Raw genomic sequence first — 13,253 nt, 5'->3', positions numbered from 1 at the left:
GTGGCAATACCATTGTAGAATGCCTCTTGGGAATTAATTTCAAATCTTTGAAGCAGCTGTTTCTTCAGGATAAAATAAAATATCCATAACAAGTTCACACATGACAGATGTAAGCTAAAATCTAGAACTGACAGTGTGAGGTAAAAGCAGATGTTTTGAATGATCATATTTATAGATATTACATCTTAGCTTACTACTTTGTGTGTCTCCGCTGGAGAAAATATAACAGTTTTATGTTAAAATATGAATCTCCAAGTAGATTTCTGCGGCTAGTTCATCAAACTTTTAAAATTTCAATAAGAATACCAATGCAATTCTATAAACTTTATTTGTTCACTGTGTTAAATAAAAGAAACTTTTTTACTACTGCAAAACTCCTATACCATTACAATGTGTTCAACCACTGAGATTTGGGAATGTCTTCAGTGTCTGTCCTCCCCAAATAACAAAGGTTTGCTGCTGTCTAGAAGACTTGTTTAGATGACTTCACTGGATAGCACTTTTCAAAACTTTCATGTGCACTGTAGCACTATGATTCTTATTATCCTTCTTAAAAAATTATATAATAATAATAATAATAATAATAGCAGCCAAAGTAAGAGGGGAGCATACGAAACATGGCCCTCTTATTGAATCCATGTATCTATGTTAAGATAGAAAGCATTTCTATTTTTATTGCTGTATGGTACTTATTTTTATTCCGAAACGAGAATCTAGAGAATTATTTGTGAGATAATGGCTAGCACCACCTTTTCTTTGCTCTTATATCCCCTCCCCCCTCAGCATTTATGTCTTTTTTCTTTTTTTAACTATTCAAACCTGAAGCAAAAAAATAATAAAAATGGAGCAGGGTTTTATTTCACTTGATTTTTCAAATCCTTCACAACTCTGAGAACTCTGCAAATGTAAATTGCTTTTAACATATATTAGAGGTTCTATCTGTAATGTTTTTTGACAGAACTGCTTCACACCCACGGCAGTGCAGGGTGGTTATTAAAGCATTATTGTGCAGCTAATATGGTTATCCTCACCTCTGAATGATGTTCTTCATTCTGCTGCAGGACTTCAATGCAGAGCTCTGCTAAATGAATAACCTCTTCCAGCTTTATAGAAGGAGATGCCAAGTTCAGCGTCTCTGTAGTGAAAGGGAACACACAAATCAGAATGATTCTAAGTAGGAAAGGATGGTATGGGAAACATTCCAGATGACACACAACTAAACTATTTCAAGAGATTGACATCTAACACTTCAGGGATGCTTTTAATGCAGATTGTAAAATACATAAAATATTTAATCTGTCATGAAATAAGAGGGCACAGAAGCACCTTCCAATTTAACTAGCAGTTGAAACTGCACTGGCACATCAGATGCTCAACTTCTGGAATAAGTAAATTCTAATCATTTCCAAGGTCATCTCTGCAAAGAAAGCAGAAGCTACTGGCTTGTTTATTTCTTCATCATACAATGGCCGCAACGTTATTTATACTGAAAGTATAATTGCACTCAATATGCAAAATTCTTGCTTTTCTGACAGTTGTGTTCCAGTTATATACAATGTAAAGGTAGGACTAATGTTAAGCAGAGTCCAGGACTACCGATCCTTTTCTAAGATGCATCACAATGAGACCATGGTTGAAAATGTAACTTCCTCTACAAAAATAATTTAAAAAAGGAAAAAATGGACTTCCATTTTCTGAAAAAGGGAAAAAAACCATACCTTGAAAGACATAAAATAATCTATAAATCATCTATATTTATATCATCTATCTATATTTAAAGGGACGCAGTGACTCAGTGGCTAAGACGCTGAGCTTGTCGATCGAAAGGTCGGCAGTTCAGCGTTTCGAATCCCTAGTGCCGTGTAACAGAGTGAGCTCCCATTATTTGTCTCAGCTTCTGCCAACCTAGCAGTTCGAAAACACGTAAAAAATGCAAGTAAAAAAATAGGAACCACCTTTGGTGGGAAGGTAACAGCGTTCTGTGCGCCTTTGGTGTTTAGTCATGCCGGCCACATGACCATGGAGATGTCTTTGGACAGCGCTGGCTCTTGGGCTTTGAAAAGGAGATGAGCACTGCCCCTTAGAGTTGGGAACGACTAGCACATATGTGTGAGGGGAATCTTTACCTTTTATCTATATCTAAGATAACCATATTTATCTATATATTTATATGTGTATGTTCATATACATATACATGAAAGTTTAACCCCACCCCAAAAGCAAGAAAAACAGTAATTTTGAGGAAGAAAGAAGATTATGCTTAAAATAAATTATATTTAGTTTTGTTTAATTGTTATTTGTGTACAGATAGTCCTCGATATATAACTGGTTGCTCAATGACTGTTCAGTTACAATGGACCCCTAAAAATGTACTTATGACCTGGATTTGAAGTTCCAATAGCCATGTCCCCTCCCCCCAGTCATGTGATCACATTATGGGCACTTGACAACCAGCCCAAATTTACAGCTGTTTTCAGCAACCCATGATCACATGTCCTAGAACTTTTTGTTGCCAGAAACTGGTGTTTCTGGCAAAAGAACACCCATTAAGACAATAGGTTTGTTTAATGGCTGTGTCATTCACTTAATGGCCATGGCATTTTGCTTTACGACTGCCCCATTTGCTTAATGACCACCACAAAAAAGGCCATAAAATTGGGCTTCCGGTCTGGCTTCCGTCGCCGCCAGACGGTCCTTTGAAACCGCCAGCCCCGTCGCCCGTAAAGAGCCGCCTTTACAGCTGAAAGGCGGCTCAAAAAACTCCGTTTCCGTAAGGAAACGTGAGACAGAGCTAGCGAGGGCAGGTAGAGCCCTCTGCGAAGTCCCCATAGTTCTTTTTTACCTCTGGGGAGGAAGCAGGATGAGGCTCCCCATTTTCCTCGCTGCTGCTCCGGGCTTCGGGAGAACTCTGCGCTTTGCAGAGCCAGGCGATGGGACCAGACCAACTAACGAAAACTAACAGACTTTCTGAATAAGCAGGATGAAATCCGGACCTGGGACCCTAAATTGCAAGTACTTCTAACAACCCTAAGACTGATTTTAAAAGCAAAGAAGAGTGGAAGGGGGGAAAAAAGAAAGTTTAAAATGGCGACTGGCTGAGGCTTGAGAAAAGCTGAAAGCGAAAGTCCTTCCGTTTGACTAGTTTAATATGTTACAAAGTAACTGAGATAACAGTGCTGGCTAGAAGTGAAGAGAAAAATTCCTATTTCATGCTTCTTCCTTCTTAGAGACTTGATATTGATATTGTTTGGAGAGAAGTTTTCTTCTTTAAAGGGGAGAAAAAAAAGAAAAAAAAATCTGCTTGTGTGGCAGGATGGCGTTAAAACTCACAAAACCAGACAACCAAGCTGTGGGGGGGGGGCTCCCCCATTTATAAACCACATGAACAAGCTTTGAGATTGCAGATGCAGAGGAATGGCTTTAAAGATCTAACGCAATTTGTATTGGAGGAGATGGCAAGACATGATGAGATTGTGAACCAAAACCTTGAAAAATTTAGACAGGAAATTAAAGAGTTGGTTCAACAAAAATATGATAAATTCAAGCAACATATGATAAGTTTCTTAGACGCAATGATAAAGATGGATGAAAAGTTTAATTCAGAAATAGAGTCTAATATGAAGGAAGTTGATTATAAGATTCATAATTTGGATAATAAAATACAAAGAATTGAAAATGATTTAACAATGATTCAAGAAAATAGCTCAGAAGTAGAGTCAAAAATAAAGGAAGCTGACTACAAGACTTACAATGCAGATAATATAAAACAAAGGATTGAAAATGAAGTCATAAAGCCATAATTCAGATTTATGGAATTTGCGGTCAGAATTAGGGGAATACAGGAAGATAAAAGAGAAGATTTGAGAAAGACGTCTGCTGAAGTTCTGGCTGGGATTTTAAAGGTTAGTCCTGAAGAGGTATCCTGTAAGATTGATAAGGCTACAGAGCAAATTCTTGGGTGGCAAAGCAAAGGCAGTTGCCTAGAGATGTGGTGGTTTACTTTATCGATAAAGGAATAAGAAATGATATTGTGCAAAAGTCTTTTAACTCCACTCTTGAAATGTATGGAAGGAAGATTTGGATATTTAAAGAGCTGCCGCCCAAGATGTTAAAAGATAGAAAGGATTTTGGTTTTTTGGTGACTGAGCTAAAGAAACAAACATCCCATTTAGGTGGGATGCTCCAGTTGGAATAATATTGAGATATCAAGAAGAAAGATATCAACTAAATACTGTTGAAAAAGTGGAAGAATTTTATTATAAGGTTCTTAAAATGGATTCAACATCTCCATGTATAATACATGAGGGGAATAAAGAAAAGCAAAATCAACAAGAGATTGAAACCCAGGCTAAGCAGATGGAGGCGGAGGTAACGGAAAAACAACAAGTTACAGAGGCTTTTGTGGACAAGCCGCTTATGGATTCTCCTTCAGAGGTTATAGTTGGATTACCTATAAATACAAGAGAGGCAGCTTTGGATTCTAATGTGATGACTTATCAAGTTACAGACCAGTATGGAAATCAATCAGTTGATATACAACTCCTAGAAAGGCAACCAGGATGGAGATCTAAGCCACAAAAAGTTAAGAAAAGAAGAAGCAGGTCCTACAAAAATAAAATTTTTTAGACTAAACAACAGTGTAATGCCAGTTACTTAAGAGACGATTAAAAACATGAAAATATAGCTGAGGCAAAGTATTGGTTTATACTATTTTGAGGAGAGTGACAGATCTCTGCAGTGCTGTGTTTTTGGGATGTGGAAGATGGCCTTTAACTGAGTGGATTGGAACTTTCTATTTTGGACTCTTTGACAAATGGATTATGTTTATGCTAAGCTATAAGGCAAGAGAACTATGGGACTGGGGCATGCAGAAGATCTGGTTGTTACCCTAATACGGTGGTTGGAATTAATAATCTAGATGAAAGACATTAGAGAAGACACTATATGGAATATAAATATAAAGTCACTCGGGTGGTTTTTTATATACGAAAACATTTATTATTGATGGGGGCAGATGGTAATTGAAGATACTGAACATACTGTTGGAACTAGAATTTGATGTTACCCTAACATGGGTGATGGAATTAACAATCCAGCTGAAAGACATTACAGAAGATACCATATGGATTACAAGCTTAAAGTCATTTGAGGATTTTATCTATATATGGAAATATTTTTTAGTGGTGTGGGCAGAAGAACAAAGATATTGAAAATATTATGTATGGTAGACCTGCAGAAAAATGGGTGGAGATAGGCTAGCTTACTGATTGTTTAGTTTAGGAAAAGGGATGTTATGTTATATTAATATACGTAAAAGATTTGAATTAAGAGATATATGTATGGGGGAGGAGGAAATGGATAGATTATGAGCTGAAATTGCCAAATTAGGATTTATTATATAATTTTACAGCTGAATGTTGCTTTGAAATGTATAGTATAAGGGGGATATAATAATATTGTTAGAAAGAAAGGGTCAGCATATGGGGGGTGGAGTAAAAAGGATGGTAAAGTATTATATAATCTGTTATTAATTTGGGTTTTATTCTGGAGAAGCCACAGGGGGAGAGGAGGGGAAGGGGGGGTTAGGGAGGAGGGGGGAAAAAAAGGGGGGGGGAAATCTGTATTTGAAAAACTTTTTCAATAAATAAATAAAAAAAAAAAGGCCATAAAATTGAGCATGGTCATGACCACTTAACGTCTGGCATGACTGATAACCATAAACCCAGGCTCAATTATGGGCATAAATTAAGGACTACCTGAATGCTTCCAAACTGAAGACATTTTCACATATTGTATGTAATGTATATATAGGTAATCCTCGCTTAGTTCACAGTTATGGCATGATAAAAAAGAACTTTACGACCAATCCTTGCATTTATGACCTTTGTAGGGCTAAAGAGCAAAGGAAAGCTGAAGTAAAATAATAAGCACAATCAGTTTTACTTATTGACCATGCGGCTTAATGATCAAGTTATTAGTTCCATTGCGGTCACTAAATGAGGACTATCTGTAGTCTATGGGATATGTGCAAATGGTTGATTTATAAATATGCATATATATGTAATATAATATGCACATATTCTGGTTAATCTTCCAAGAACTTTTGTTGCATATTATCCAGGTCGTGCTCTTACTAAGAACTAGTGATTGCTCCTATAAACTCATGCCTAAAAACAACAAGATCTAAAGAGACATATCCATAGCTCTACCCACCATCCAACCAAAATTCTGGACACGCTACATCAATTACACCTTCATCTTCAAACGCTCCCAACTTATTAACTTATTCAATAACTTATTCCCTGGGATCAATAACTTATTCCCTGGGATCAAATTCACATGCAAAGAGGAAACATACAAAAGACTCCCATTCCTCGACATCGACATAAGCAGACTAGACAACAGAGAACTGGAAACCCAAGTTTACTGCAAACCCACACACATGGGCCAGATCCTCAGCTTTGCTGAGGACACACAAAAGAAGTTCTGTCCAGGCCCTCTTCAGATGGGCCAGGACACACTGGAAACACCCCCCCCAATACTAAGAAAAGCAGAAGAGAAACGGCTGCTTGATGTCTTTCTCCATAATGGTTATCCAAAAAACTTCCAACACACTGCACCCAAACCACAACAAACCACACACAAGCCACCACACAAAAATTAATCCTACCATACACAAAAGAGGTATTGGAAATGACAGCCAAAATTCTCCAATCCCTAGGAATAGCAATAGTCCACAAACCCACAGCCACACTCCACCAGGAATTTTCCTGAACTAAAGGCAAGTTATAGAAGGGTGAAAGAAAAAAATGTAAACTACAAAATCAACTGTAACCATTGCAACCAATTCTACATGGGACAAACTTCATGTCAATTAAAAACTAGGATCCATGAACACCAACTGGCACACCACCACCAAACAGCAGTTCAATTGGAGCAACAGAAAAATCACTGGCCACCCTACCACTCACCATGCTCGTGAATTCATTGAAGCCTGGCACTCCACAAGCAATTCCATCAACAGACACATTGACCTACAACCAGCCTACCAACCCCTCAAATCAACTACACCGCCAACCAGAGACAGCACCAACCCTCAAGCAACCTATGCAAGCCTCCTCCAAACAGCACTTCAGCTCCCAATGACCCTCACTTGATGTAATGTCCCCATCACAAGACTCTCGCTGATGACTCATACCTGACCCATCATAAGACCCTCACTTGACACACTCACACCTGAAGCCCTTATAAACAGAAGAACACTGACATTGACATCCCCTAAACCAGGGGTCTGCAACCTTAAACACTGGGAGGCACAAAACCTGGGTGGGCATGGCCAACTCCACGTCACTCACTCACACTCAGTCACATGACCCCCCCTAGCTATGCCTACCCAGGTCATTAGGGCAGAGAACCAGTTGTTAAATAAAAAAACACCACACCGGGAACCACAACCCCCCTTCTCCCCCCTCCCTCTGTATCTTCCCCTCTCTCTACCCCTGTGTACCTATGTCTCTCTCTCCCCCCTTTCTCTCTGTATCTCACTCTGTGTCTCTCCCCCTCTGTGTATCTTTCCCTCTCCCCCTCTATCTTCCCCCTCTGTGTATCTCTCTCTATGTCTCTCTCTCCCCCCTCTCTCTGTCTCTCTGTGTCTCTCTCTATGTCTGTTGTCTGTCTCTCTTTCTGTGTCTCTCTGTCTCTCTGTCTCTGTCTGTCTCTTGTCACTCTCTTGGAAAGCCCAGCAAGCTCTCTTTGGGGCTCTTCGCTACTCTTTTTCTTTCTTCTTGGCAACTTTTTGGAAATCTGGGCTGCCTGAGGAACAAGCATGAGCCATGGAGGAGGCTTCCCTTCTCCTCCTCCTCTTGTGACCTCCTGGCTGGCTGTGGCGGGACTGGGGAGTGTGCACACGAGCGGAAAGACCTTCCTCAAGCAAGTGGCTGGGCTTGGCCAAAGTGTAGCAAAGGCACATGCAGGGTGGCCGGCCGCTTGCTTGAAGGTCTCTCCACTCGTGCACATGCTCCCTGACTCTGCCACAGCTGGCCAGGGGGTTGCAATAGGAGAAGGAAGGGGAGGAGGAGGAGGAGGAGGAGGAGGAGGAGGAGGAGGAGGAGGAGGAGGAGGAGGAGGAGGGGGGATGCCTCCACCACAGCTCGCGCTTGTTCCTCAGCAAGCTGCATGCGGCTCTGGAGCTGCGGGTTGCAGACATCTGCCCTAAAGTCTGCTGAAGATGTTACCTAAGCTGGTAATGAAATGTTCAGAAACCAACCCGTTTGGAGAATGAACCTTCACCCTCATCTTACACCTGAGCTATAGATATTCACCACTATTGAAAATGCTTGTAGTGCCCTTATTTTCTTCAAATATATTTGGTTATGTGGTTTTTTTAATTAGTAAAAAGTTGCTGAAGCAAAGCAAGATTAATCAAGCAAAAAGCAGGCTATTAAGAGCTCCGTTTGGAGACATTCTGTGGAATTCACCAAGGATTCTGTAAATGGTAGCAGTTTCTATTTCAGAAACCATGTATTATTCAGGTGATCCCATTCATGGAGATTCTAATAACCTCTATTTATATCAATTCATTATAGGAACCTATACAAGATTTTCTTACTTGAGCTATTTATTTCCAAGGAAATTAATATATAGCATTAGAGGGAAGTAGAAAAGTAGAAAAAATATGATCTCGTTCCTATATGATTAAAAGCAAAGAGTCTAAACTTGTAATTTAATTTTCACTAGGATCAAAATGCTTTGAAAAGAACAAAAAAATCTTGTTACAGAAGCCCTGCCTTTCCTGGGGAGAAGAACTAGGAGCGCAACCCTGTCAGCAGCTCCCTTTTCACCACTCCCACAAATATCACTCAAAGCTATCACATCACCACCTTGGCTGTCTTTGAAAATGGAAAGTGACCTTAACCTCAGGAACATCACCAAGGCAACCTTCCTCTTTGCTGAGACTCTTGTCATTTACAGTACTCTGCAGCAGCACCAAGAGTCCACACACAAAAATGAAGAAAAAAAACCCCATTATGCCAGGCATTGTATGTATATATTAGTGGAGCAATACATTGAAAATAACCTACTATAAGAGGCATATGTGGATAGACACATATTGAGTCATCCAAAATATTCTTCACTTGACACACATCAATTAACTTAGCATATGATTTTTCCAATCCCTCTTATTATTTTTTTATTAATAGATCATACTGCGGCAATATGGACAGTGGCAGATTCCTGTGCACAGCTGAAAACTGAAATTTGGCTCAACTCATTTCTAGGAATGAAGAAATTGTTAGTTTTCAACAATTTCAATCAGATACTTCCTTTTTTTAAAATAACCGAATCCAGTGTGATTCTTCTGGAAAAAAAAAGTTTGCTTGTTTACTTGTCTCTATTTTTCATAATCTTGTAACAGAATGTGTAGTTTATAAAATGCATACAAATACACTTATAAAATTGTGTCAATTAGAAAAAAATAGAGATAAACATGCCAACTTAGAAGAAAACCACTTTCAAAAATCATGCTCTATAGAAAATACTATTACAAAATTGTTTTAATTGAAAGAAACCATGATACTTTGATTTTTTAAAGAGTTTTCAAACAGATCTACAAAACAACAAAAAAAATCTATGGTTTCTAAAACAAACAAAAAATAACTTAAAACAAACAAATTATCCATTCCCTAAATTATTAATTGTAGTTAATTCATGTCTGAACCAAAATCATAATGTATGCGTAAGCAAATGTAATGCCCAATCAGTAGGGAACAGCTGAAATAGATGTACTAATACATTCCTATTCAAAATTAATAAATAAGTAAATAAATACATTTCTCAACTTGATATGTATGTTCTGTGAGGGAGACAGTTGTAAATGCAATTGCATTTTGCCTTTTTATCTTAACGTATATATTAGATATAGTTACATACAAAGAATATATGTTAAAAATACATATATTCTTTGTATGTAACTGTTGTGATTTACTTTGTAAACTGACATGGGATTGACTTACCTTTCCAGATTTCCCCGCATATTATATTGCTGGGAATTTTAGTCCAATACTTTTAGATATCATCAATCGATGAAGTCTGGGATAGAATTTAAAGTTGCTTGAGAAATATAAGAATTTCACTTCATGTAATAGATACCAGGAAACATAAAATAATTTATTAAGTGTATAATAAGTTATATTATTAAGAAAGTGTCTCTGAAGGAAAAAAATCCAGCTGCTGAGACCTCAAGAGGTCTACTTCAGTCCTTAAAAATAAACTGATATAGATCTCTTTCTATATTATTTTTCATTGTCTAAGAATATAACAGGTAGATATTTATGCACCATCTATTAACAGCCTTAATATGAACCTGCTCTATCTTGCCTTGTTAATCACAAGAGTTCCCTGATAATTCTTTAATGATACAGTTCTGTATATTTATGCATGTTGGTTAAACTCTGTACTTCAATGACTCACCATGCTAACAAAAGCTGACACATCTTCTACATGCTACAAAATTCTGTCTTTCTACCGGTATTATATATACAGCTCCAGTTGAAACTGACTCAGAGCAACTTATATACCATATTTATATAAGGGTGGGTGGGTTAAAAACTAAGGATTCTAAAACATCAAAAGAATATAAAACAGCACCAAAGAAGAATAAAGCTCTACCACTCAGATTTCAGGAAGAAGACATCCACAACATTCCTACCTCCAAGGTCTGTTGGAAACAGTTTTTAATAGCTATTATGATAGCAAGTTAGAGAAACAATTAACCTGCCTCTAGGGTTCTTGAAGATAGCAATTTTTAATTGAATGTACCTGAAGTGACTCCCTTCTACAAAACGGTATAAAATGGACAGATCCAATTGGGAAAAAGATTGGGTTTGATATCCCAAAGATATTAAACAAGTAACTGTTATGATCTTCTCTGATTTGGAAGAGTTCAAGCCTCAAGTGCCCAGTGCAGCAGATTATCAGGAAGAGTCAGCTGATGAAGGTCTCAATCCAGTTTATTGCATTCATTCAATATATAGAACTAGATTTATTATGTCATCATAAGAAACAACTACGTATCTATATAAAACTTGAAACATTAATATACAACAATATGTTTTGTTTCAGAACAATCCTCTAACTCCTATGTGTTAACTTGCAACAGTGAGTCCTATCAAAGATTGGAAATATATAATTAGCACCTTAAAAAGAAAACAAAACAGAATTAATAGGAAGAGAAGAGGTTACATCATATCCAGAACAAGTTTTTCCTTTAATATTCTTTATAGATCTCTATTTCAACATTTTTGAATCAGAGGTGCTCCTGTTTTCCTTTCATGGAGTGCCTATTTTTTTTTTTACATATGACTAAAGGCTGCAAAAAATCATGATATTATTGCAGGTATTCATTCCAATAAGCACTGGATAGGGACAAGATTTTAAACTATTGCCACAAGCTCTACAAAACAACTAGGAATAACATGAGTGATGTTGACCTGCTGACCAATGTTGAACTGATGGTGATATTAAACAATTTTGGGGTGGTTCAGATTACCTCTCACATATTTAGCTAATCAATGCTACTGTATCAGTTTTTACAGATTCAGTTGTGATTCTGATCTTTGACAATTTTCTCAGATAAGTCCAGATGTTTACAAAGATACACATTTAGATAGCAAAACTAATTAGGGACTTTTAAATTGGGGTGTGTTTTTTTTTTAGAGAAAAAATGTACAGTATGTAGGTAACCTGGTGATGCTTACAATGAACACACATACAGTACATACATTAACACACAGCCAAATAAATATACAGAGATAACATTGCACTAAACTGCAGAATTCACACTTGAATATGTACATGCATACAATTAACACAACAGTCACCCGGCTCCTTTCCTTTGATAGTTTATGTATAAGGAAAGGTTGTGGAAAAAAACAAAAAAGTTGAGTTTATTTCTTTATAAGCATTATAAAACATTAAGTTCTTATTTCATTGTCTATTCTGAGAAGAAAAATATGCATCAGTAAATGCATCATTTTGAAAAAAGAAAGTTTGTACAGCAAACAAGATGATATGTTATCCCGTTAATCAAGATAAATAAATAAATAAATAAATAATTTTATTTCTATACCGCCCTTCTCCCGAAGGACTCAGGGCGGTGTACAGCCTATTTAAAATCACAGAAACAAAACAATAATTAAAATTTAAAATCATTAAATAGTTAGGCTCCAATTAAAAATCCCAGAAATTTAAAATACCCCAATTTAAAACGTTATGTTAATAGCCCGGCCTGGCGGAACAACAGGGTCTTCAGTGCGCAGCGAAACACCCAGAGGTCGGAGATCTTACGTATTTCCGGGGGCAGTTCATTCCACAGGGCTGGGGCTCCCACAGAGAAGGCCCTCCCCCTGGGTGTCGCCAGCCGACATAACTTGGCCGATGGCACCCTGAGGAGACCTTCTCTGTGGGAGCGGACTGGTCGGTGGGAGGCTATTGGTGGCAGAAGTCGGTCTCGAAGGTACCCGGGTCCTATGCCATGGAGCGCTTTAAAGGTGGTAACCAACACCTTGAATCGCACCCGGAAGACCACTGGGAGCCAGTGCAGCTCGCGCAGGAGGGGTGTCACGTGGGCGCAACGAGTTGCACCCATAACCACCCGCGCGGCCGCATTCTGGACCAGTTGGAGCCTCCGAGTGCTCTTCAAGGGGAGCCCCATGTAGAGAGCATTACAATAGTCCAACCGGGAGGTGACAAGGGCGTGAGTGACCGTGCGCAAGGCGTCCCGATCCAGAAAGGGCTGCAACTGGCGAATCAGGCGAACTTGATAAAAGGCCCCCCTGGCCACGGCCGTGATGTGCTCTTCTAAAGACAGCCGTGCGTCCAGGAGGACACCCAGATTGCGAGCCCTCTCTGTGGGGGGCAAAAATTCACCCCCAATAGTCAGCGATGACACCTGCTGACTATATCGGGGCGCCGGAAGCCACAGCCACTCGGTCTTGGAGGGGTTGAGTCTGAGCCTGTTCCTCCCCATCCAGGCCCGCACGGCCTCCAGGCAGCGGGACATCACATCAAGGGCATCGTTGGGGTGGTCTGGGGTGGAGATGTACAGCTGAGTATCATCAGCGTACAGATGACACTTCACCCCAAAACCACGGATGATCTCACCCAGCGGCTTCACATAAATGTTGAACAGGAGAGGTGAGAGGACCGACTCTTGCGGCACTCCCCATGCGAGATGCCTCGAGGTCGACCTCTGT

General features: G+C 38.9%; 1 protein-coding gene across 5 annotated transcripts in view; it reads right to left on the bottom strand.

Annotated features, from left to right (window-relative positions):
- The window catches only part of CADPS2 (calcium dependent secretion activator 2), a 369,911-nt gene that overhangs the window by 89,234 nt on the left and 267,424 nt on the right, over window positions 1-13,253 (bottom strand). For all 5 annotated transcript variants that reach the window (XM_070947809.1, XM_070947812.1, XM_070947808.1 and 2 more), the window contains one exon: window positions 1,032-1,135. In XM_070947809.1, the coding sequence (XP_070803910.1) occupies window positions 1,032-1,135 (104 nt within the window). The remainder of the gene's footprint in view (window positions 1-1,031; window positions 1,136-13,253) is intronic.

Source organism: Pituophis catenifer, unplaced genomic scaffold (genome assembly GCF_029215685.1).
Source record: "Pituophis catenifer annectens isolate HBS135680 unplaced genomic scaffold, rPitCat1.0.hap2 SCAF_7, whole genome shotgun sequence".
NCBI lineage: Eukaryota > Metazoa > Chordata > Lepidosauria > Squamata > Colubridae > Pituophis > Pituophis catenifer.
Note: the sequence above shows the minus strand (reverse complement) of the source record. Positions and strands in the feature narration are given on the sequence as shown.